The sequence below is a fragment of the Nelusetta ayraudi genome, unplaced genomic scaffold (assembly GCF_046127955.1).
Source record: "Nelusetta ayraudi isolate G7.1 ecotype Tasmania unplaced genomic scaffold, CSIRO-AGI_Nayr_v1 ptg000081l, whole genome shotgun sequence".
Classification (NCBI taxonomy): Eukaryota; Metazoa; Chordata; class Actinopteri; order Tetraodontiformes; family Monacanthidae; genus Nelusetta; species Nelusetta ayraudi.
In genome coordinates this window covers 186,951-213,482 of record NW_027466131.1, presented here as the reverse complement: position 1 = coordinate 213,482, position 26,532 = coordinate 186,951, and the positions used below count along the sequence as shown (strand labels likewise).

The 26,532-nt window shown below is 49.7% G+C and overlaps 1 protein-coding gene across 1 annotated transcript in view; it reads left to right on the top strand.

Moving 5' to 3' along the window:
* The first annotated feature begins 5,187 nt into the window (after positions 1-5,187).
* The window catches only part of LOC142900265 (neuropilin-1a-like), a 62,435-nt gene continuing 41,090 nt past the window's right edge, over positions 5,188-26,532 (top strand). The window contains exons 1-3 of the mRNA XM_076044446.1: positions 5,188-5,811; positions 6,619-6,793; positions 25,680-25,861. Of these exons, the coding sequence (XP_075900561.1) occupies positions 5,718-5,811; positions 6,619-6,793; positions 25,680-25,861 (451 nt within the window). The 5' untranslated portion in view covers positions 5,188-5,717. The remainder of the gene's footprint in view (positions 5,812-6,618; positions 6,794-25,679; positions 25,862-26,532) is intronic.

The following is a 26,532-nucleotide window of genomic DNA, read 5'->3' as shown; positions in this document are numbered from 1 at the left end:
CAGAGAGGACTGGCTAGATAGTTAAAGATAGAGGTGAAGTAAGGTGGAGGAAAAAATAGAGAAGAGGAAAGAGAGTGGGATGACAGAAACAGAGACCGAGAGCGGAGATAAGGTACAAATAGAATAAGTTTTGTTTTTGAAAAAAGTGAGCAAGGAAATGCAAGTATAGAAAGGCATGAATAGCCTTCTGAAAATAGATGTAGAGCAGATAGAATGAGGAGTTCAAACAGTGAAGATAAAGAGACAGATTAATAAGAAAGACCTAAAGAACAGAGGAGAAGGAAAGAGACTGGTGCACATGCAGCCACCACACGGTCCTTGACAGAGACCAACCTGCTACCAACGGCATGGACTCCATGACAGTTGGAGGTCCGCCACTGCTGCAGCCTTCCTCCACCTTCACAGCCACTGTGGTTATCCGCCTGTATGCCTGGACACCGTCCTCCACCTGCTCCGCTGTTGAGGTCTTTCTTTCTTGAGTCGCGCTTTGTCTGGCTCCTCCCCCTTAACCTTACCGCCAAGGGTGACTCTACCAGGAGCAAGGCTCCAGACAGCATCGCTCTCGGGATCACTGGTACACGCAAGCCTCTCCACCACAACAAGGCGGCGACTCCCCGGAGAGGAAAGCTATAGTATGCAGGTATTGATGGGAAGTGGACAGATAGAGAGTGAGGAGGGAGGGAGGGAGGGAGGGAAGGACAGTGTTTGGATGGATCGTCAGATAGACAAAGGGATCAAAGCCGATCCCTCGGTCCAACGGATGGAGGGACGGATGGGTGGATGGATGGATGGGTGGATGGATGGATGGATGATGGATGGATGCTCCAGGTGTTGGAGCTGCTGTGGTTGGTCCTCCTGGACAAGTGTCAGCAGAGTCCTCTGTAATTACTGAGCTATAACTGTGTAATTACAGAGGGGTGAGGGGTCTTGCTTTCACCTTCAGGCTCGCACTGTGTGTGTGTGTGTGTGTGTGTGTGTGTGTGTGTGTGTGTGTGATTCTGCTCCAACACATTCACATTCAACTTATATAGACTAAACTGATCACTAAACCCTCAATGGTCTCGCAGATTTAAAAACAAAACATGAAAACAAACAAACAGGTACTTGAAAAGTTAAATGTGTGTGAGGTCATAGGAAGGCTAGAAAAAGAAGCAGCAAAGCTCGAGCAGTCAGGAAAGAGCAGCGGCTGTAGCTGCCGATAGAATGTCAGAGGAAGGAAGTGCTACCAAAACAGTTTCCTGCTAAGAAGATTATCAGACTCCGCCATGCATCTGTAAGGAACACACAGCGGTGCTGCGTCATGTAGTTTGGAACCTGAGCTTCCGAAACTGCAACTCCACGAGGCTCAGAAAAAAGTCACCGAAACTTCCTGGCGAACACAGCGGGAAGCTGTCAACAGAGCACTACTGTGTGAACTGTCCCTTTACGCTCTGGGGAGCGCGTCATCATGCTCTTGATTATTTTATGCCGTTTAGGTTTAGGATAAGATGTAATCCATAGCTGCTAATAAAATGCCAAGTATCGGAACATCTCATCTTCTTCCTGCCGATACTTAACAAAACAGGAACTAAAAAAGCTGCACACTCGTTAAGTTCATTTCAGTTCAGCCACAAACTGGGTCTGGAAGTCTGGAAGTCTTCCCACTGTCATCGCTGGTGTTTGAACTCCCTGACTTGCAGGCAAAAACTAATTTCAACTAATTCTAGGATGCTGTTTTTTTTTATATTTTTGAACATGTGATTTAATTATCTTTCTTCTCTGTGTCCATTTTTTTTTTTTTAATGTACTTTGCGGTTCTTAAGTCTTCAGTTCTTATGTTTTTTGCGGTTCAGCTGAGATTCACTTGCTGTCGACGGGTGAAATAAGTGACTTTTGCTGCAGTTCCTCCTCCTCGATATGTAAATCCAGCCATAAAAACAGGATGAAGAATAAACGGTGGACAGGTTTTGGAGATGTTAACTGACCTGGTTCCCCTCTCTTTCTATTGGTTCTGTCTCTCTCTCTCTCTCTCTCTCTCTCTCTCTCTCTCTCTCTCTCTCTCTCTCTCTCTCTCTCTCTCTCTCTCTCTCTCTCTCTCTCTCCTTCCCTCCCTCTCTCGCCGTCTCCTCTTACAGTCACAGGCCAAACTTGGCCTCCGTGCAAAACACTCTGCCTGTAATTAACGGCCGCGAGCTCGCATTAGGGTGATTTATTGAGCCGTTATCGGCCTTTTTATTAAACACTGATTAACGGCTCCAAACTGTCGGGGAGCGAGTCACTTTAAAAAAAAAGAAAAAAAGAAAGAAAGAAGAACATGATAATGTCAAGATGCTGGGGTTTATTTGCACTAACTAACGGCGCTCAGCCTGCGTGAGAGAGACGCGTTGGGGCGTCGCTGCAACAAGAGAGGCCCTCAGATCTTCTGTCGCACTCTAACACATCCCGGTTCTGCTCTGGATTCGGCGTCACTCACTAACATGTTCCGCGCCGCCGTTGCTATTTCAGCCGCTTGGCAGCCTGCTGCGCTGCGCTGAGCTCGGCTGAGCTGCGCTGCCAGGCCGTCGTATTATTGTGTCCGGTGACGCAGGCCAGCGTCGTGAAGGTTCCCAAGGAGCTGAACAAGATGTTTGTTGGAGATCCGAGGCGGCGGCGGGTCTCTCCTACTCTGCTCCGAAGCACGAGAAACCTTGCTTTGCTGGAATTGATGCAGAAAGTAGCGACAAAACACTTTGTTGCTGCAATTTCGTCATGCGCCATGTGTGAGGACAATAAATTCAATTCATTGTTTTTCACCTTGATTTGGCCTCAGACTGGCGTCCTTGACAAGCAGAGCACTGTCAGCGACACACCTGCACTGGAGGTGCACTGGCCTCATGTTGCCTTTAATGTCCAGAAAATGGTCAGTTAAGTCTGTTAAGGTTTGATTTATACTGAAGAACAATTTAGATTTGATTCTGAGAAGACTTGTTGATGTCACAAAGGGCCTCTGCCAGGCTTGTGACGACACCCCCAGGAGTGGAGGTGTTGGCGCCGCCCTCTGGTCCAAAAAGGCAGCACTTTCAGCAGGGGATTCTAAACAGAGGGCTAAAGTGTGCTGTTTTCTGCAGGCCTGTTTTTTTCTGGAATGTAAAGAATGCTTGTGATGAAGAGTGAAGCGCTGGACAGAACATTGGTTCCCACGTGGCTCTCAGCTTCCTGCCAGGTTTGGGAAGGTGGCTCTCTGGGACCGGTGGTCCTGGCTTCTCCACGTTCTGGGAGGTCGTGGGGTGGTCCGGCCCCAGTTTGTCCCCCAGGACTCGGGGTTATTGTTGCGACCTCCCACGTCAACAAGCAATCACAGCCAGCGATAAACACTCACACAAAAACACAGAGCACATAACTGATAAACAATCTCTCCCCCTCTCTCTCTCTCTCTCTCCCTCTCTCTCTCACACACACACACACACACACACACACACACACACACACTCACACAGCCATCACAAATAACAACCTGATCACAGCTATGGCTGTTGGTGGCATATTTATAGTTCTTCCTGTCGCTGCCAAAGTAAACGTTTGATTTTTTTTTTTGTTGTAATTTTCCAGACTGACAGCGTTGTTGAAACTGTAGCGTCAGCTGTTGTGCTGTTGGTGCAGTTGTTGTTCTTTGTGTTCACGCCTTGTCACTCCCTCTCTTCTCACTGTCTGCTCACTCTGTCCACTACTGGCCAAGAGCCTCCCTAGGTGAGTTCACTGCTGCGGGACAAATATCCTCTGCAGAGTGAATCTGTTGAGGCACCCAGAGGTCTAAGACACAAAAGAGAACACGTTAAAATAATCAAATCAAATAAATGTTTTATATTATATATTATATATATAATAAATTTGTTTCGGGCGACACGGTGGCGCAGTGGTTAGCGCTGTCGCCTCACAGCAAGAAGGTCGTGGGTTCGATTCCGGGGCCTGGGACCTTTCTGTGTGGAGTTTGCATGTTCTCCCTGTGTCTGCGTGGGTTCTCTCCGGGTTCTCCGGCTTCCTCCCACAGTCCAAAAACATGCATGTGAGGTCAATTGAAAAATCTAAATTGTCCGTAGGTGTGCATGTGAGTGTGAATGGTTGTTTGTTTCTATGTGGCCCTGCGATGAACTGGCGACTTGTCCAGGGTGTCCCCTGCCTTCGCCCTAAGACAGCTGGGATAGGCTCCAGCAGACCCCCGTGACCCTGAATAGGAATAAGCGGGTATAGAAGATGAATGAATGAATGATAAATTTGTTTCTGTTTCGGCATGTGTTTGAGTGTTAACCTAAAACTGCTGACATACCAACTGACTTCCCCTTGTTCAACGCTTCAAAACAAAACCACAGAAATGGAGAAAATCACTGCATAATGAAAACATTCATTATTCACATTCAACAAAATGAAAGAGAGGGATGCTGCTAATGTAGCTCTTTAAGTTACAAAACCAACAGGTTATCATCATTATTATTATTATTATTATTATTATTATTATTATTATCATTATTATTATTATCATCATCATTATTATTATTATTATTAGTATTATTATTATTATCATTATTATTATTATTATTATTATTATTATCATTATTATTATTATCATTATTATTATTATTATTATTATCATCATTATTATTATTATTTTCATGTTTTGTTAACATGATAAGCTTAACATGCCATCTCCATCTTCACCCCTGAAAGCCCCCAGCATCCATCTCCTCCGCGGAGCTCCCCGGGTCAGCGGGTCACTGTGGATGTGGGTCACACATCCTGCCGGACACCTTCACTGCTGCGTCCTGCAGCAGAGATCAGACGTGGTCGCGCCTGCCCAGACCCGCTCTGCTCTGCTCTGCCCCTCCGCCTGGGATGTGCGTGCGCAATCCTCCTGCTCGCTGCTGCGTCGGGAGCGCACAGAGGGCGCGCGGGTGTCAGTTTGCTCCAGACCCTCGAAGCTGCCGCCGCTGCTGCCGCTGCTGCTGCTGCTGCTTCTGAGCGATCGGCGGCAGGAATTTTTGGGGAGTGGAAATTCCACCGTTGCTCGCTCGACTCGCGACATTTTCGCTGCGGCCACTCAGTCAGTCAGTCAGTCAGTCAGTCAGAGGTGGAGCAGGAGAACCGCAGCCAGCCGAAGGGAGAAGATCTGGAGAGCACCGCGCTCCGCTCTTCCTCGCCCGCTTCGCTTCTCCCACCACTGATCTCTCTCTCTCTCTCTCTCTCTCTCTCTCTCTCTCTCTCTCTCTCTCTCTCTCTCTCTCTGTCTCTCTCCCTCTCTGTTTCTCTCGGGCTCTGCTTCTATTCCACATTTTCCACCTCTCGGAAGTACCGCCGCTGCTCCCGCTGCTGCTGCTGTATTGAAACCGCAAGTGCGAGGATTTGACAAAAAAAAAAAAAAAAAAAAAAAACCCGCCGGCGCGCAGCTGCCACTTGTGGCGACCGGATTTTTATTTCTTTTCTTTTTTCTAAATATACAAATCTCCTCCCTTGTGTTGCACCGTCTCCTTCCCTTCGTTTGGATTACTCTCTCCGCGCTCCGTGTCCGCGGAGGAGGCTGCGAGATGACAAGTTGCGCCCCGGGAGCCGCGGGGTTCTGCTGCTGAAGCTCGCAGGATGCTGGGTCGCTCACGCCGAGCTGAGCCCTGACTCGAAGACGCCTTCCCGGGACCTGTCACCTCCAGCCGGAACCTTCTCGTCCCCACCAACCGCCCTACCCTGTGTGTTCTGACCCGCTTTGCTTCAGCATGTCCGCGCTGCTCAGTGTGAGGATGCCGTGCCGTGGATGGCTATTGTTCCTCCTCTGCCGGCTCTTGTCCGTGGATGCGTTGACTCGGACCGGTAGGTTGTCTCGCAGTGTGGCAGCGGCCAGCCATTCATTACCCTTTCGCACCTTCTTTCCCCACCTTTTCTTTTTCTTTTTCGTTGCGTCTCACCTGTTAAGCTGCTGACCCCCCCCCCCCCCCCCCCCCCCCCCCCGCACCTCTGTAAGAGCGCGTGTGCGGGCTCCGAGCTCCGCAACACCACAGAAATGATCATTACTGTGCTAAATCGTGAAAATTAAACAGGCGCGTCCTTGTGAAAATGTTTTCCTCTGACAAAGGACGCGGATGTCGTGCAACCGAAAGTAGAAGCGCTGAATGTGATATTGCTTTATTCTATTTTTTACAACAACAACAACAACAAAATAGTGTTGCCATATTGTTGGGGCGTCTAACCTTCAATCGTCGCTTTTTTGCGCGCGCGCGCGTAGTGGAACTGGAGCCTCAGTTCCAGATTCTCGGCGAGACAATTAAAAATGCTGCTGCCTGTTGTGTAGCAACACATTCAGCCGGGCTCGCCTCACCTTCATGGGCGGAATCGCACCTTTCGACAGGGGGGCTGATCTCAGACCTGTGAATTGACGGCTTGGCTCCAGTGAACGCGCGCCTTCATTCCGTTTTATTTGCCTCCACTGGTGGTTCTGAGCCGCCCAGCTGGGGGTCGAACCCAGCACCACCTTCCTCGCCGCCCCTGCCTGAAGCTTTTCCACACTAAAAACCTCCTGCAGTCAATAAAAAATAATTAAAATAAAATAAAACTCCTTCCCTGCTGCCCGTCTCAACAACTTTCTCTCTCTTTCTCTCCTGGCGTGTGTTGCGGTTGCAGATAAATGCGGGGGCAACATAGAGATCGACTCCGCATACTACCTGACCTCGCCGGGCTACCCGACCGCGTACCCGCCCTCCCAGCAGTGCGTGTGGGTGATCACGGCGCCGGAGCCCGGCCAGAAGATCCTCATCAACTTCAACCCGCATTTCGACCTGGAGGACAGAGACTGCAAGTAAGATCCGCGCCGCTCTCTCGAATCTACCCCCCCCACCCCACCCCACCCCATCTCACACTCACGCGCCCCTCCCCTCCCCTCCCCTCCCCTCCCGATGCCGCCCGGATACAGTGTGAAACTCTGCCACCTATTGGTCAAGGCGCCCTGCGCGCTCCCAAGGGCAGGGGACACGCTTAAAGGTCCAGCGTTGAACCGTTTTAGGGACCCTTTCCCATGAGTGCTTTAAATGAATCTCCTTCCAGGGTTCCCTCGAGTTGAAAAGAAGTATATTAAGGTTTAAGCCTCCAGCAAAAAAAAAAAAAAAAAGTATCTGTGAAATATATGGGCCAAGGAATGGACTTGGACTTAAAGGTCGACTGTTCTGCCCATTTTCAGACGTTGCTCTCTCTGCTCTCCCTCCTGAACTGAGTGGAGCAGCCACTGGTTAATGATCCACAGCCCTCTCCGGAAAAATGCCACATTTAGCCCTTTGTTTACAGCCTCCTGCTACAACTGATTTGCTGCAACGCGTTTTCGAGGGGATAAAATCAATCTGGTCTCAAGCGGTGAAGCGGGGGGGGGGGGGGCGGTTACTCACCAGGGAGAGTGACGGATGCCCTTTTTGACATCACAGAGGGGGCGATCTTTCAGAACCGTGTGTTTTGGTAGAAATAAAAGAAATTCCCCCCCCAAAAAAAATCCTTTGTCCACTTTGAGACTTGTGGTTGCGTGTGGGTCTTTTGTCATGGTGCGGATTTGTTCTCTGCAGTTGATGCCTGTGTGTATGCCAGCTTGTGTAATGGTGCACCAGATTTTTTTTCCTTTTTCAAATGAGGGAGCTGGGTTGGCTGACTGCTGGAGGTTTGTCTCTGTGTCTCGAGTCGGAGTTCTGGTCGACTCTTTTGTCAGCAGAAATGAAGAATCTACTTTTGGATCTAGTTGCTGAAAGTGCTGCTGGCAAGTTTCTCTGAGTTTCTGGAGTTTTGGAAAAGAAAAAAAAACCTGTGTTGTCGAGGTTGTGGGTGAAACAGTTGTTTTTCGGCCTCAGATTCTTTCTTTCTTTTTTTGCCAACAAAGTTTAATAGACCTATGGTATTAATAGGTTTTGCTATCTGTGGAAAATTAATTGGCATAAAAATACAGTGTTATGCTGTTGTTTGCTGGGGCAAGTCTTGTGTGAAAAATGCTCAAAACACAGAAATCCAAGGGTGTTACAGGAAAATTATCTCTTTTCCCTGATTGTAACTGCTGGCCAAATCGTTTTGAGCAAATTAACGGCGCTATCTTGCAAAACCGCTGAGGATGTTTTTCAGATGATGAGGCATCGTGGCAAAACAAATCATTGTCTCATGAGACAAAGTTGAGCGTTGACGCCGACAGTCTCCACATAGACTCTCTGAGCTGTGAGCTACGACCGGCGGAAGCTTCTGAGGTTCCTCTGCGACATCCATACACACACACACACACACACACAAGTCCTTCCTGCACATCCTGAGCTCCGCCCGGTGAAGCACGCAAACGAGGCCTCGCGCTGGAACACGCGGCGACCTCGACGCCACCCCACCGTGACCCACAGACACACTACCCTTGATTGTGTGCGTTCGACACACAACAGCCCATGTGTTGCTCTCCTCCATAAATAAACCGGTGTTTATGTCGGCTCCTCTGTCTTTTTTTCTTTTTAAAGCTCCATAAATGGCTCCTGTGTGAGTTACGAGCGGCCGCCCCGCCGCTGTCTCACAGATGGGCTCCTCCAATACTATTGGATCACGTTTCCCCGCCGAGGGACTAATAAACCATTAGCGCTGGGTGGTTGGGGAGGGCAGCTCGTGGATGTTGTCACGGCACCCGTCAGTGCTCGCCGCCTCTTATCTGGTGGAACGTCGTGTTTTTGCGATGACCTTATTTTGTGCCGTAGCCCGGGGAGCTGTAATGACGCCGTTGGAGAACTTAGTGTAATGGAGTGAATCCTGGCAGTAAATTCTGCAGCATGCACTTTGCACCGGTGCAAACTGGCACAAGTGTTATTGTTGGTGAAATGATGTCTCTGCGATCAGATGGACGGTGGCTGTGATATCATATATATGATTGGCGAGTATCCAGGATGGTTGCAAAATGCGATGCCTTTTCTTCGCCAGGAAGTTGACACGCTTCGGCCGGCAAGAGGAGGAATTTTCAGAAAAAAAAGGCATTTAAATGGGCCAATCAGTGTCTCTGCCGCCGGGGGCACCTCATCGCAGGGATGGCGAAGAGTTGAGAAGATACAAAAAACGCATTGTCCATGAGAAGAGCCTCAAGCTCCGTCCCCAGCTCTTCTTTTTGTTGTCATCCGTTTTAATAAAACTGCCACTCATGTAGCATTCATGCTAATCTCACGGGCAGCAGCTCCCTCTGCTCCTCCTCTGTCTTCCTCAGGGGCAGCTTGCAGTTGTTCTCAGTTTTTCAATCCTAAGATTAACTCAAAACGCTTTCAGTTCATTTTTTTTTTTTTTTTCAGACTTTCGGGTCTGTGTGAGCACCTGCGAAAGCTCTTTGTTGATGTCACGGCAGTCTGGTCGTCGCCCACACACGCATCTCACTGATCCTGCTGTCAGGATGGAACGAACAAATTTCCACAGCGATGAGCACTCGCCGCCGGAGGAGACGTTCACCAGCCAGGCCACCCTGGAGCCGCCTTGAGACGTCGGCTCACTGTTTTTGTTGACCGCCGCCGCTCGATTTCTCGATCAGTTTCGCATTTGTCGTGCGAGTTTTTGTTGGATGGCGGTCTGGAGGGGGGCGAGGGGGAGGGGAGGAGGTCTGTAGCTTGTAGCTCTCTGACTTGGCAGTAGCGCTTGTTGTTTTTGGGAAGGAATCAGATGTTCCAAATATGCCCACTGAGCCGGGCTCCGAGCCCTCCTGGCGAGACCGCAGACCCACTTTAAAAAATTTCCTGAGACGATATTTAAGAGTTTGGTTCCAGTGTCTGATGCCACCGAGCCAAGCGTCTGCCGCGGAGTAGGAGAACCTGATTGGAGGCGATGGATTAGAAGACTGAAAGGCTGTGTGTTTACCTCTGATAGATGTGGCAGCACCAGTCTGAAGCCCTCGAAGCTTCAGTTCTGACCCCGAACCTCAAAAAAAACAAAAAACAAAAAAACCCTGCAGACTCGTTGTTTGCAGCAGTGGGTGGTCTGGTAAATTTGGCCATTCAAGGGAATAAATGACCAAAATAAAATGTCCAGGATATTCACTGTTTAGTACTGTTAATTGCGCTACACAAGTCAAATCATCAGTCAAAGTGTTTCTGCTGCTGGGAGTTTTTATTGGTCCATTGTGACTCCCATCTCTTTTGTTTTTTCACCGTGACTCATATGGAGTCCAGCCTTGTCCAGTTGGACAACTTCTGTATGTGCCTCTCAGTTTGGCACAGGTTTGATTTTTTTTCACTGTGTAAACAGACAAGTCCTTCCAATGTTCGTCAGGGAAATTAGGCCAGGGAATCGGGCTACTTTTAAAAACAGCCCACACTCTCGCAGACTTATTTTGAAACACGCCTTTATTTTATTTTCAGGATGATGCCCTCCTCCCCTCCTCGCTTGTCACCCAATCCTCTTTGGCCCTTAATTCAATTACTGAAGCAAAACGGAGTAAAAATGTTCTGGTGCCAAAACAAAGAAGCCTTAGCGGGAGTGTCCTCCGGCCAGAGCAGGCGGTCTGCATTTTCCAAAATCTGTGTCACAACGCACTTTTTTGCGCGGCTTGCACCCTTGTGACCTGTTTTGTAATTGTGATCCATGGCCGGAGCCTTTTTGGAAACACATTTGTCAGCTCAGAAACGTTTTCCGCTGATGTGATTCAGAGAGAAGGAAACTCCAGACTTTGGGGGGAAATTTTCCCTGCTAAAATTAGCCTGGCACATCACTTTGGAAAGAACGTCTCCTCGGAGTGTTACTCTTTGTTGTTGGCCGGGAGTGTAAAAAATAAAAAAAGTGAGAGAAATGAACCAGGATTACAAACAATATGCAACGCCCCTCAAAAAAGACTTTTACAGAAACAAGCAATGACTCTGAAGCGCTTTGTAGGCTTAGCAGAGCATCGAAACAGTGACAATTGCGTTCAAAGCGCTCGGAGATCCTGCTGGAGGGGAACCGGAACCAGTCTTGAGCCGCGAAAGATTGAAAGCGGATGGCTCTTTTGTAGTCACAGAACAGTCACGAATCACATGAAATCTGATTTTTGCTGAAGGGATTGAAACCACCTTCAGGAGGTAGTTGCAAATGGCATTTGGACAGATGCGCCTCAGTGTGAACAGCTCCAAACACACCGATGGGTTTTGACTGTCTGTGACGTCACTCTACGCGACGCAAGACCCAATGCGGCAGACCAGCGGGCGTCATTCCAGGTGCGGAGATGCAACTTAATGGAGCAGAGACAAGCAGTAGTAAACAGCAGTCCCAGGACAGAGGAGGAAACTCATTGGTTCATCAGTGTGTGGGCCAAGCCAAGCTCCAGGCCATGGATCGCAACAAGTGCCACTGTCGCAATGCTGTGACATCACACACTACACGCTATGCTGGACGACGCCTCCGCTCCCACGTCATTGCTACGGCAAGACGGGTGGGTCAATAATGTGGCCCAGTGTGAACAGAGCCAGATCCCATTTGGACACTTGCTAAAAAACAGTGTGGACAGTCAGCCCTGAAAATGGTATTTGAGAAGGAATCTGATTGGAGTCAGATTCGCCTGCAGTCTGAACGCAGCCCTGGTGTCCTGCTCTGAAGCAGCACGGCGACTCGAAGGCGGGCAGGCGGCCTCGGGGGAACACGCGTCGGCGGCGAGATAATTTGGGACATGTTTGGAGGAGCTGGCTGAACTGTTCCCACCTCCCACACCAGGCTGCTCTGGCACCGTCTGCAGCCTCACACATCACACGGCACTCACCAACCTTCCGCCGCTCACAGTATGCTTCGAGCGCTGCGGTGAGACTCCTCTGACACACAGTAGCAGCGAGTACAGTGTGCGAGCGCTTGTGTGCACCTGCTGGATTTGTGCCATAAAGGTCGTCACCCCGCAGAATAATGTTCTCATCCGCTGAGGGTTCCCCCTCACAGTGAACTGAAAGTGACAACAGCGCAGCCGTCAGGCCCATGACAACAGCTACCAGCTTGTAACAGTCAAAGAGGACAACAGAAGGGTGATCCTACAACTTCCTGTTGGGGCGTCTGGTGCCCCTCTTCCCGCTGGCCTCCCTGATTTAAGGCAGAACTAAAAAGGTTCCTCCAGCACAGACGCTGCAGTCACAGGACCGGGTCCATTCATTGTGAAGCCGTCACATGAGCAGGAAACCACATGCTTTTTTTGGCATTCCGCTGCTTCATGCCTCACTTATATTATATTTTTCAAAGGAAAAGAGAGAAAATGTAGTTCTAAGAACATTGTGTGTCGTTTAATATAAAATTAGATTTGGGGATTTGGGGATTTATGGATTATTGGATGACGGTGAGAGAGATGCTTTTAGAGACTTTCTATGGATGGATGGATGGATGGATAAGTGATGGATAGGCGGGTGGATAATTATCCAATTAATTATAAAGAGATGATGGATGAGTGTAGTGGTGATGATGGATAGATGGCTGATGGAAAGAAAAGGATGGATGGAAAATGAGATAGATGAGTAGTAGGTAGGTCTATGCAAGGGTGTAGTTATGATGGATGGATGGATGGATGATCGCTCCAGCGCCCCCTGTTGGCTGTGGTGTCACAGTGCAAAGCTGCATCCCAATCACAAACTCTCCCGTCTGCTCTCAGCTTTTTCCTCTCTTCCGACCTCAAACCAAAACATCAGCCTTCCCTCTGACTCCGCCTTTGCCAAATAAATGCCCCGCCCCCCCCCCTAGTAAACGTGCTGCCATCACTGAGCGGTCAGCCTGCGGTCTGCTGCGAAGGAATCCGACGCCAGAGCCCCAAACAGGATTTGGCTTGTGTGCCTGTGGCACGCAACGATGAGCTCCTCCAGTTTGTAGCTCGGAGGGAAAGAAGCGCTGAGTGACTTACTTTGTCTCCAAACTCACAGTGTATTTTTTATATGTCCCACTTTTTCTATCTTCTGTGAAAATTTCAGGAAAAGTTGAACATTTTTGTCCTCGCTGACCCCGTGGCGACGACAAATGTGCTTTTGTAGACACGTGGTGGAGCGACATTGTGCTAAATATCGACAAACAGCTTTTATGAAGAACATTAAACAGAACACTCCACTATAGGCCTGCAGGACAAGAACAACTTCACACTGACGGAATTCACAGAATTTCACCAGAGAGGGCGCCAGCTCTCAAAACTCATTCCGTGGAGTCGGTTTCTCTGGTAGCCTCTCCAACCTTTACACGCAAGATGGATAATATACTCATTGAAGAATAACCGACAGAGATCTTGTCGACGCGGCGGTGTGGTCCGATCCTCGGCGGGCGGCTGGCTGCCAGGAATCTGTCTTCGATAACTCCGCCGCTGAGACCCTCAGTCCTGTCTGTTTCAAATCACGCCAACTAAGATAGTTACAGATAGAGACGGAACAACAGTCGTCCGTCCAGGAACTCTGCCGAAGGCGGGACGGTCCGACCCACCGTCAGCGTCTGTGTCCCGTCTGTCAGCGGCAAATATTTGCTCTTACGGGCGGAAAAGGACCAACTTTTGATTATTGCCATGGTTCCTCTCATGCAAGCGGGTTTTTGTTTCGGATTTGTGGTTCCCCTCCTGTAAACAGCCCAAGACAGAGACCTAGCGAGACAGCCGCACTCTGAATTATAAATACGACAGGAAGTAGATTGTGTTTACGCGTGTCTCCTAATCCGGCTAACGTCGGTGCACTCTGAGGCACGTGCACGGGACACGCACGGACACACACACACACACACACACACACACACACACACACACACACACACACACACGCCAGCACTTTGCTAATCGGAGCCGATTGTGTGTTTTTTCAGAGTCGCACATAAACACTGTTACAACAGTGGAGCCCTCGCACACTAAACAAAACATGTGTCGGATTAGATCCTTAACAGGCAGATTAACGTGGAGGGGGGTATCTCTCCCTCTCTCTCTCTCTCTCTCTCTCTCTCTCTCTCACACACACACACACACACACACACACACACACACACACACACACACACACACAGCTGAGGTCTCAGGATTAATAGGACGGGCTCGCTGATACGCTCCAGATGTTCTAAAAGCGAAAACACACACACACCCCTCGTCGGTACACAGCAGCAGCAGCAGCAGCAGCAGCAGCAGCAGCAGCAGCAGCAGCAGCAGCAGCAGCAGGGCTTCACAACAACAGTTGGATTTCACCATGACGATGAAGGTTGTTTTTTAGCTCTGGCCGGCCATTATCTCTCAACTCGCCTCCGCCGCCACTCCAAGCCAACGGCTCGCTGGATCGGATTTTTTTTTTTAATCCAAACGCGGTTCGACGGTCCGCTGCGGATCTTCAGGGAGGCTTTCAGGCTTCCAGCGAACTGCAGGTCTGCAGCAGCACTTTAAGGCTCCCCTCTTGATCGCAGCGGCAGTTTGATCTCATGACAAACGAAAGGAAGAAAGGCGCTGCGGAAGTGCCGATTCTGTGTTTTTCTTTGAGACGACGGACTTCACACCTGCTGCATCTGCAGGTCCTGGAGGAACGGTTCTCTGTTCTACCTTCCACTCTGACTCCAGCGCTTCCATCCATTTTTAAGTCTTTGCGCTTTATTTTTGCCGGTTCCGCCAACCTCCAACATGTCAGTTAATGGCAGAGTGGAAACAAGTGGACGGATGTTTTGAAGTTGGGAATATTTTAGTTGTTTGCTTTGAATTAAATAGCCTCACTGAGTAAACACACCCAAGGAAATTAAAAATAAAACAAACCAGCAGCTTTCACACCTCAGCGAAGCGGAAACTGTCTCAGCTCTGAAGAAAAAAAAGAAAATGCTCCAGGTCTGAATGTGAAAGTGGGCTCGCTTGATCCTTGAAATCATCAGAATCTTGAATGACTGAACCAACAAGACTTCAAGACTAATGCGCATGTTTAATAAAAGACGGTCACAACCCTCTTTTGTTTTTCCTCAGTCAGAGTCGTAAGACATCAAACCATCCTGCAGTCTTCAGTTTCCGTCACAAGGCTGTTGAAAAAAAACAAACTCCGCTAAACACAAAATGACTGTTCTCTCCATTCAGCTGCGGCACTGAGCAGCTTCTCTCGTGAACCCGGAAAAAAAACACCCGCGACAACCCCACGGGTCGACCCTGGCGTACTCGGGTCAGAGGTCAAGTCAGTGAGTCGGCCTTTGTGTTGACCTTCCCCGAGGAGGACGAGCGCCCAGGGAGGCTTTGTGGCTTTAAACATGCGCGACGGGAAACGCCGAAAGCCCCCCGTCCCTCCCCCGAACTACCCTCTTGCCCCTCTAAACTACCCCCCTGCTGCCCCCAAACCCCCACCACCCCCCCCCTCACATTTCTGATCCCAAACGGCTGCTTGGTTGTTTCGCCGACAATACAACTCTTCTTCTCTGCCGGCTGGGTGAGGAACAACGTCTCGTATCTGTCTGCGTAGAAATGCCTCGGGGTGACCTCCCAGTGAGGGGCGCGCACGCACACACACACACACACACACACGTTGTGGGCAGACGCTAAACAGATTAAAAGTGTGTGGGCGGCGCACGCAAACAGCGAGGAGATGTATAAGAAATGAGGAACAAACACAGCAGCCAGAATGTAACGCAGCATAATGAGGACCCAAACAAAACACGCAGCCTGTATTTTGTTGCCTGGTGTTTTTTTGCGGCTTGAGTGTGTCTGCTGTTTTAACTCCAAGGCTCCTTGTTTTCTAACATCTCAGTGACTCACACCTTCATTGTTCTTAAATGTTGTGCGGTCATCAGGATGTCTTTTGTTTCGGATTTGCCGGTAGACAGAAAAGTGGACGTCCCGCGCCGGGGATTTCAAACCGCAGGTCTTCGTTCTCTTCCTGGACCTCAGTGGAGCGGGATGAAAAATCCCAAACCTCCCCAGCTGCCCAGACAACAGCATATTTAGTGCAGCCCACTGAAAAAACAGATGCTCTGTTGGACATCCAGCGCCAGGCAGGGGCTGTGGTCACCAGCCAGGGAGGCGTATCCAGAATTAGAAGGAGGACTTGTTAACTGTAGGCAGAGAGAGAACACAAAAAAAGTCCCATTCTGAAACATTGCCCATCACGATGTTAGTAAAGAAAAAACCCATCGTGCCGTATTAATCCCAATGTTTCTCACAGTAGAGGTATTTTTACGTCACCTGACACACTGAATCCAAAATATTGTCTGTCCAAACACCCCCAGGGACTTTATTCCCTATGATGCACAGCAACACAGATGTTATTTTGTCGGTCTACCAATGGAAGCAGAAAACTCCAGCCAGCTGTGAAATCATGACTTCATTTAAATTTAGGATTGTGTGAAATGCTCACGATGAAGTTGTATAAGGAGGTCATCACTTTTTTTTCATTTTGTCACTCGAGATTATTCAGCTGCCCAGACTCAGGCAGTCTGATTCTCGAGGGTTTTTAGGATGACTTTCTGCTCGCCAGTCAAACTGCAGCGCAGCTGGGTGTTTTTCAGAAATTCATGCGATTCAGTCCACCCTCTTCTGACGCGGGGGGTTGCAGCTAGCCTGGCACACGCTAAAGTGACTGGTGCAGCTTTACACTTTTGGCCCTTACACTCGTGCATGGGTCGCCGGGGAGCAGGGGCGGGCATCCAGTTTAGCCCTTTGTAGCAACAGGGAACTTACAGTTGTCACAGCTTCATTTGAATCCGAAAGTAGGTTCGTTCAATCATCACGATGAGAATGGAACTGAAATTGGAACAGATTTGGCCTCAGTTTTCACTGGCTAATGTCCATACAAACTGAAACTGTGATGAACGCTGCTCCTTTTGCCTTTTGCCTCCCTGCAACCCAGCAGCGCTGGCAATAGAAGAGCCGCGTCTTTTGAGGTCACCATCGGTTACGTCAGACAAAGACGGAAACAACAGTTTAGTTCGCCTGAAGGCAACAACTTTTTTCGTTTAACATTCCATACGAGGGTGAAAAAAGATTAGCTGGAGCTAATCAGGCTCGCGTCCATCCATCCATCCATCCATCCATCCATCCATCCATCCTGGTGGAAAAGGTTTAGCCTGCAGCTCTTTGTTCCTCAAACGCAACACAAGTCGGTCGGCTGAGAAATTCTCCAGAACGAAAGCCGTTTTCTCCGTCTTCCGCCCTCTGCCTTCCTCCTCTTGTCTGTCAATTACACTCTCTGGTTGCAAAAGGGAATCGATCCCTGCTGGCTTTTCCGTGTGTGTGTGTGTGTGTGTGTGTGAGAAGAGAGCCAGTTAATTAAAGTCACATGTTTTAAAGGAGCGGAGATTGCTAGGCACCGTCCGCCGGGGCCCGTCTGCCGGTGCCGATGAACTTGTCGAGTGCGAGTCCGTGTCAGAGTGCAGTGGAAGTGACACGGTGTTTATTGCTTTGGCCCCCGACTCATTCCGAAGAGGTGTGGATTGAGTGTCGGCTGACAAAAAGCCTTTTTCCTCCCAAATCTCGGAGGGACGCGGACATTTCCCAGAACTTGAGGATGCATCACCGTGTTTGTTTAAGCCTCAGATTACTCAGACAGGACGCGGAAAACGTCACACTTCTGTCTCCCGGAAAACACACGGAAAGTTGTCGACCTTGACAAGAAAAAAAACAAAAGTTCTTTGCTCCTGAAATCGTTGACTTTGACTTTCACTCCTTTCGACGTTTCCCCACTAAAACCCGCCGAGTTTTCCACCAAATCTCATTTCATCCTTCAGGGACCCCAAACAGTCCACCTAGGAGAGCAGGAGGGAGGCGAGTGTGGCGTTCCCGCTCCCTCCTCTGCCAGATTAAGGTTTCCTAAATGAGAACAAATTCCTCCCCCTCCTCGTCTCTCTTTTAATTTCCCTGCAGGATTGCGCTGCCGCGGCTTTGTACCAGCGCAGCCGAGGTGAGGAATGAGGATATTCACACTTTGGCTGCTTGGCCCAATTTATTTTTTGGGGTGGTTGTTTGTGTGGTCGCGTGTGCGTGCGTGCGTGTGCGCATCAGAGAGCGATGTTCTTGAATATGTCGGCTGAATTCTTGGAAGCCTCCGAGCTTCCCAAATCACTGCTTTATCAGCGCGCTGTTTGCTGCGGAATGTGCCTTTATTGCGCTTGCTGCAGTCGTGGTCGTAACATTAAATATGTGTGCATGCATGGGTGGCATGAGTAATTTTAAGTGTGCGTATGTGTGTGTGTGTGTGTGTGTGTGTGTGTGAAGAGTATCAAACGAGTGCTCGTAAGCCCTAATGAGCAGCACGGCCAACACGAATGTGTGTTTTGTGTCTTTATGAGGAAGATTACCTGAGGCCACTGGCAGTGGAGGAAGTGAAGACTCGGTCGAAGCAGGACCTGAGTTGGATTTTGTTCTGGTTTGTTTGTTTCAGTTCTTTGCAATGCCGAACCAATCAGCTTCCGTTTTCAGTTGTGGTCGACCAGGAAGGAGGCGTACTACGTCACACTCTGTACGTCACACTGCGGCTTAATGTAGCTCCGCATGAGACACTGACGGCAAGTGTCCTCGCCGAAAAACTCTGATCAGCTTTAAACGTCATGGACATCATGACCTTGCCAATCCAATCATCTTTCAGGTATTTCAAAGTGCGTCCTCCTATCCCGAAAAACATCTTTTTTTTCGGTTGGACATCCACTTCGACCGAAATTCACTTTCACTTTGCGGTGAAATCATAGCTTAACATGGGACTCACAGTGAACGCGGCGGCCGCGTTCTCAGATGAAGTTGCACGTGGACGCGATCCAGGCGGCCGTTGTGACGCGATGGCCGTGTAATTGGGGAAACAAATTAGTATTAAATAAATCTAATTTTGCGAGAAGGGGCCTGATTGCTTTCTGGCAGGCTCGTCTGTAAATAATCCAGCAGCCAGTTTCTCCAAATTTGCCCGACTTTGTGCCAAGCTGGACGCGACGGGCGTTTTGTTCCCGTAAGCGGAGAGGCGAGGGAGGCTGCGCGGAGGAGAGATGGCCCTCGTTTGTGCCGAATTACAATTTGTCAACAATTAAATCGTCTCCTCTCCTCGTCAGAGCTCCATCCGACGCCACCTGCTCCCCCATAATGCCCCGAGAATCGCTCGTTCCGCAGAGGACGGACGGAGCTGCGGCTGAACGCTGTTAGGAAGCCACTCGAGTGCAGGGCTGTCAACTTGTGGCTGCGTCAATGCGAGTGAGCATTTCTGAAAATATTAGCGTGAGTCAGAGCGCGAGCGGGAAGCAGAGAGCAGCGAGTGAGGAAGACAGTGACGATGTCCACTTTTTTGGTGAACACGGGGGAGGTGAGAAACAGGGGGAGGGGAGTGGGCTGGTGTGCGTGTGTCTGTGTGTGTGTGTCTGTGTGTGATGGCAGGTGGCATTGTGCTGTTATTTGCTCGTGCGCACGCGCACACACGCACGCACGCACACACGCATGCACCATCTGCAGCGTCCCAGCAGAGCTGCTCTGACGGAGTCCATCATCACTGAAACACTGAAACGACTCGTAGTACAAAATGTGAACACTGTAGCCTGGAGCTGCTACCCTCTGTGTGTGTGTGTGTGTGTGTGTGTGTGTGTGTGTGTGTGTGTGTGTGCGCGCGTGTGTGAACTGCTCACCCAACCACATCTGAGAACGAAAAACGCATCCCGGCAAGACAGAACGTTAATTTTCAGGATGGAATTTTGGTTTTTGCCTACGGTTTGCTCAGAAGTGACCAGTTGTGACCAGGAGTGACGAGATGAGGAGTCAGTCGAGGGTGGCTGATAACACGGACAAGTGGACTGCATTACCCTGGATCTTTTCACTTCTCTGGGGTAAAAAAAAAAAAAATGCAAACACGTGGAAGGAAATCTTCGTCGTTTTTTTGTTTGTTTTTTCAGCAGCGTCGTCCACCACGAGCTCCCTGTAACTGCCGGCAGTTAACAGTTAAACGTCAAACACCAGCCGGATGTGAATGTGAACTAAAATAAGCGTCGGATTCCAACGCGTCCCGGTAATTGCAGTTTTGAACAGTGTGTGCTGTGTTGCGGAGAGGCTCTGCGAAGCTTTTCAAAGGAGGCGTAATGTGCGCCGTACGGTCAGCAGTCAGCTTTGTTCCAGTCCTCCCCTCCATAAAGCTGAGTGATGTTATAAAAGCTCTGTAAAGTCCCACCAGAACAACGTCGGTCACATCAAGAAAAATAAAGTGGGCTATAAAAAAAAAAGGGAATCCTTGTCGTGGACATCAAACAGGAAGTTGCCCAACAAGGGAGCTTGAACCTGCAGCGTTTAGCGTTTCCTGTGTTTGTCACCTTTCAATCGCGTTTCCAAGAAAGACGGTGTCCGACACTCGCGGTTGAGGACATTTCCGATGACCACGCATGGTCGTCGGGTGAAAGCCTGCAAGTTCTGAGCCCGATGAGCTCCCTCCCGGGCGGCGATTCAGGGTTACGCTCAGACGTTGGGAAACGTGAAACTCCGGCAGCGGAAGGCTCGGAGGAATGTTGGGCCAGTGTGAAAATTCCTCGGCTGCATCTGGATCATATTTACTTTAAAAACAACAGGGGGGGGGGGAGTTTTCTGCCACCTCCCTGTTTGTTCCAAATTTGGCTCCTCTGTGGGAGCAGCTGCCACTTTTACACTAACCGGGTGCCACGCGGAGACGTATTAATGATTTAGAACCTTTTACTGGATTTTCTCGCTAATTAACGGGACCTTTTTTCTCTTCCTGTCGTTCCGTAGGTGTTACTTTCTCCTGATTAGTGTCTGTGAAATAAGCGCCGCTGAAACCATCCGCCCACGTCTCGTCATTTCAATAAAGTTATATTCCTGCCTCAGGAAGGAGGAGCTTTGCGTCGAGATGAGCCATGAAAGAAAAATACCCTGGACGCGTGAAGTGTGTTTTGCCCACACTCATTCCGGAGCCGCCCGCTCGCTGCCAGATCCGTCCGCACGGCACCGAGCCGAAGGTCTTTAAAGTTCCCGTCCTGGAAAAGTGTTTTGCGTCACCGTGGTTCTGAGTGAGTCTCTCTGAGCAGAGATGAACCGAGAAGGCGGCTGAGCTGCCTTTATGCCTTTAGTGTCGAGATTTTAATGATGGTCTTGAACCTCTCGAAGCCAAAAGATACAGCCGGGCACTTCAAGCTCAGTGTCTATATCACATGACCCGCTGCTCCTGCAAGTTTGTTAATTGGCAACATGTAGATTTATGCAAACACCACTTTGGCCTGACAAACTGACCTTAACATTCTACTTAACGATATAAAATCACAAGCATAATTCAAACCACTCAAAACAAATTGTCAAAAGCATATTTCAGAGGTCCATCACATCGTCCCGTGAATCATGTCGGTGCAGTTGAAGTCAGATGTCGCAGCAAACGCTCACATTTTATTCTACTAAAATGAAACTGCCTACTAATAAATGTGTTAAATGATGTTCAAGTCTGTCTAATGTGCCATTTATATTTGACGTCCCATATAGCCTGAATAATATATCATCTCTCTGGCTGGCGGTTAGTGAGATTATGTAAGTGCGCCGTTTGGCTGCGGCCAGTTTTAGACGCTAACGTTTCCCACCGAGGCTCCACTCTGCCATCAAACCGCCCCAGTTAAATTTTAAAGTGATACCCCGACTCGCAGGGTTGCCATTAATCTTTCATTCTCCTCAAGTGGATGTTCGACCAAATGTTGCGACCTTCTCACTCCCCGCGACCGGTCTGCTCGTTAAGCCTGACATTCAGTCGGCCTGCCCTCTGCCGCGCATCACCACGGCCGACTCCTAATGGCGTGAAATATTAATTTGGACATCTGCTGTCGGAGCAGCAGCCTCCCCACTGCCCCAAACCCCTCCCAGCGAGGCGGCCAGCTGTGTTTTGGAGGCCGAGGGGCGGCTTAATGAGTGATGTGGAGGGGGAGGGTGGGGGGGAGGGAGGGAGGGAGGGTGGGAGGGAGGGAGAAGAGCCTCTTCATTAATCGGCCCGTCTCTGTAAACGGCTCCAGGAGCCGGTGAGACGAGCACATCCTAGCCGCACGTCCGCCTCCCTCCCGTCGCCTCTCCATTTATGAGTTTTCTATAAGAGCCTGGCGGGGAGCGGCGAGGAGGCGGAGGCAGCGGGCTGGACGTTGGATGCTCGGTGAATAAAAACACCTAAATGCGACCGCCGGCATTTGGAGTTTCGCAACCTGCGAGACTGGAGTGTTTTCCAGCAGGCAGAGTGAATGAGAGAGTGAGAGGGGGGGGGGGCGGGAGGCGAGCAGATTTCGTCCACCTCCAGCTCAAATAACCTTGATTAAACATGCGAAGGAGTTGTTTACGCCCGTAGCTGTTGGCACCGCTGACGCCCGCCGAGCGAAGAACAGGCTCTCCGGCGAATGTGAGCGGGTTTTTTTTTTTTGTTTTGTATTTTTGACAGCGTGGAATTTCTGTCAAATGCAGAGGTTTCACTCGGAGAAGGTAGCCGCTGCTGTCCGGGAGTGACGGAGCTGCATCTGGGTGTGCAAAAGCCCTTTTGACGGTAACCGGCCCTGTCGGCCCTTTGTGATGCCGTACACTGGAACACCTCTCCCAGTCTGGTGGCCACACCCACTTCCAGGTGTTGGTTCCGCCCTCTCAGACAAGGTGAAATAAACAAGGGCGACACGGCGGTGCAGTGGTTAGCGCTGTCGCCTCACAGCAAGAAGGTTGTAGGTTCGATTCCACCTTTCTGTGTGGAGGTTGCATGTTCTCCTTGTGTCTGTGTGGGTTCTCTCCGGGTTCTCCGGCTTCCTCCCACACTCCAGAAACATGCATGTGAGCTGAGTTAGGAACTCTAGATTGTCCGTAGGTGTGTGTGTGTGTGTGTGTGTGTGTGTGTGTGTGAGTGGTTGTTTGTCTCCATGTGGCCCTGCGATGAACTGGCGCCTTGTCCAGGGTGTCACCCTGCCTTCGCCCTCAGACAGCTGGGAGAGGCTCCAGCAGACCCCCGTGACCCTGAGCTCAGGAGGGGGTGGGAATAGAAAATGGATGCGTGGTCCTTTAAACCATTAAATAAATTACACTGTACTGTAAACTACTCTGTGTGTAGTTTGGTTTGTTTGACTGTTTTGTCAGAAACTCTGTTTGCTGAACAGCCAGTCGGGTTTTTTCTTTTTCCTTTTTAAAAAAAAAAAAAAAAAATCTAATTCTCAGCCAGACACACAGAGCGTGAACATGCTGCCTCTCTGTCAGATTTCCCCTCATGTGCCCTGTGTTTGAAAGTCTGGGCAGAAACCAGGTTCCCACGTTCCACTCATCAAGCGGCCCTTTGAGAAACAAGCACCTGACGAGCTCGGCAAGCTAACGTCGTTAGCCACGAGGAGAAAGCAGCCACCGTCAGCGTGTGAATCCCCTCGGAGCTGCTGACGGCTCCGGGCCTCCGTGTGGGAACATCAGCAGCCGCTTCACTCCCCGCTTCTCCGCTCGGGCAGAATTTGAAACCCGCTGCGGTTGTTTTATTCACTTTTTTATGCAGCGTTTGTGGAGGGAAAAGCCGCCGCCGGAATCACATTCTCACCTGCGAGCGTTCAGCGGCGAGCTGCCGAGCTGCCGAGCTGAGCCCGTGTTTTTACATCCCACCCAGCTTCCCAAGCAAAACTGTCGGAAAGGTCAGATTCCAGAGTCGACTCCCAACGCAGCACTGCTCCAAATGTTCCCTCTTAGCTGGTCGTCCGAACACCAACTCTGGCTTTTTTAGCCGCTCGCCCTGGACCAGTTGTTTCCACAGCTGGCAGCAGTAGGAAGGGGCTCCTTACCTTGGCCGTGAAATGGGGCTTTTTGCAGGGCTTTTCGACAATGTCATTAACAGACAAACAAATGTTTGAACAAGACCCGTCGTGGAAGGAGAGGACTGAAATGAATCATTCCACTTTCTGCCACTATATCAACGTGTCTGTGTCCGAGCAACACATTTCTTTTATTTTTGGCGTCAGAAGGCGAAAACTGTTGGGAATTTTCCCGAACTGATATTAAAATTTTGAAGATTTGAAGAGCAGTTACTAGATGCTGAGCAAGGCTTAGTCAGAGTGAAAGCTCATGTCAGAGGGGAATGTAGACTCATGGTTTAGAGCTCAGCTGCCAGCACTTGTACTAAATTATTATTAGTTTTGTTTTTGAGAAAGAAAACAACAAAAAATAATTTCCTTTGAGAATTGCTGGCTAAACTGCTCAAAGATATTTCTTTCTTGTTGCTACGCTTCTGTTTGCTCAGGTCCTCTCATGTTGTCAGCTGAGATTGTCTCCATGCAGATTTTTCCGCCCTGACGCGCTTCTTCTTTGAACGCCGTGGCTCTCGATGACTCCGCCTGCTACAACGTTCCAGATGTTCCTGCGTGAATGCAAATTCCTGGCAGACCACAGCGCGCAGCCGATCGTCGTAGAGGCCGCGAGGCCGCTGATGAGAAATGAAAGGCGCTGGTGTTGGTGGTGGTGGTGGTGGTGGTGGTGCTGGGCGTTCCTCGTGGACCAGCCCCAAACCTCCCAGGTCTTCAAAGTGCTGGGAATATTTCCGTCACTCACTCTGGTCTTCTCACAGAGAGATCCTCTCAACGTGATGCTTTGATTTCCAACACATGTTGAAGACTGTTGGCCAGCTGTGCCGGGGTTCATCTGAGCTTTTGATTTCCTGTGTATTTATTGAACGATATGCAGGTTTTTAACCTGCTGTCAGTGGGGCATCAGGGTCGGCGAATGCTGCGAATGTGACTGGGATGGGGAAAAAAACAGGTGAAACTTCCAGCGGAACTTAGTATCGCATGGTTTGGCTAGCTTCATGTGCTTCAGACGCACTCAGTGAGTCCCGCTCACATGATCCCATACATCTGATATCTGTATGACCGCAGCTCGAGTCGCGCCACGCTCCGATCCGTAACGCACTGCAGATGGTTGGGATAAGAGATCTGGACGGAAGGAGTACAAACACACTTTGTTTGGCGGGGCCTTCAACGCAAATCAGAATCCGTCTGTGCACACTCTGTTACGCTGCTCCTGAAGGAAACGCACAATCCAGGCTTTTGTGGCGTTATTCACCTAGAAGGGTCAAATGAATGTCAGATGAAAAATAAAATGTGCAGATCGTCTGATCAGATGATCTCTTTATGGTTGCAGAGGGAGTCTGAATTTAAGATTTGTGTTGAAAAAAGAAGCACGAAGGAGCGCTGATGGGACTCACTGGGATTTGTTTCATCAGATATTTTTTCTTTGGGGAAAGAGGCTGCAGAAAATGTTTGGAAAGGGGAGGAGACTGGTTGGACTGCCTGACCACAGTGGGCCAATCAGATTGGCTGCTTGATTCCTCAAACCGACTGCATTTGTGGAGATCAATGCTCAGAGTTTCCTGCAGAACCGGAAGCCCGTGTCGTTCACCAGCCGTTTCAAACACATTGAGTCAAATAAAGAAGGGATGCTGGGGCGCTACTTCCGTTTTTTCCCAACCCAAAATGTGCAACAGATCAATGTAAAATGAGGAGAATCCTTTTTTTTTTAAACGCCTTTCGCCAAGCAGCTAATTACCTCCCCCCCCGCCCCCCCCCTTTGCCTGGGAGAGTCTTCGGGTGGCCACATTAGTCCGAGACAAAACAAATTAGTCGTGCGTGTGTTCATCAGCTGGGTGCGTTCAGGCGAGGACTCGGCAAAAAACGCAGTCGAGGCAAGAAACACTGAGCTAAGTGCACAGCTTAATGTCGGAGACGATTAGCGACTTACCTGACGGATCGGCGCCGCTGCCGTCGACGTCCGTCAGGGTTGTACGATGTGTACGGTGTTTCGTGACACTAAGAGCCGCTGTTTCTTCTTCTCCTCCTCCCTCCCTCCTCCGCAGGTACGACTACGTGGAGGTCTACAACGGCGGCGACGAGGCCTCGACCATGGTGGGGAAGTTCTGCGGGAAGATCGCTCCGTCTCCCATCATCTCCAGCGGCGGCCAGCTGCTCATCAAGTTCGTCTCCGACTACGAGACGCACGGGGCGGGATTCTCCGTCCGCTACGAGGTCTTCAAGACAGGTGCGTGGCCGCTAACACCGGGCTGACGGCTTCCAGGAGAGGAGCCACAATTACTGGCCGGCTGTTCCCCCACTTTTTCACTGTCAGTTTGATGAATCGCCCACATGGATGAAAAACAAGCAATCAATTTAAATTCTGCCCCGGTCTCCACGTTGTTCTGTGGGTTGTTCTTTTTTTTTTTTTTAGCGCTTTGCAGCACTTGATAAAAAAAATATCGCCTCGGAAATACTTTTTAATGTTTCACAAGGATGGAAAGATGTGTGTGATGATGGTGGATCAAACTGAGAGTTTTGCAAACTTCTTGTCCTCCTTTGGGAAACTCAGTCGGCTTCGTCAACTTTGGCGCTCAGTTGATTGATGGAATCTGGAAACGAAAAAACCCAAACTCCAGGGACGGCCACACAGACTCCCAGTGAGGCAGAACGCTGTCTTGTCAACTTCGCTTTTTATTTTGTTTTCCAAGACAACATTTGCCACATAGCGTTTGCCACTCAGCCTTCTGGGGTTGTCTGTGCTTCTATTATTCAAGTGGGCGGTGCTTCTGAGAGGAGGGGGGAAGTGGGAGGGGGGATAATGCCGCACTGTGTAGTTTTTACACGGTAATAAGATATTTTCAAAGTCAGGTTTTAGGATTCAATGAACAGGAAGAAAGAGAGTCCTGCTATTTGCAC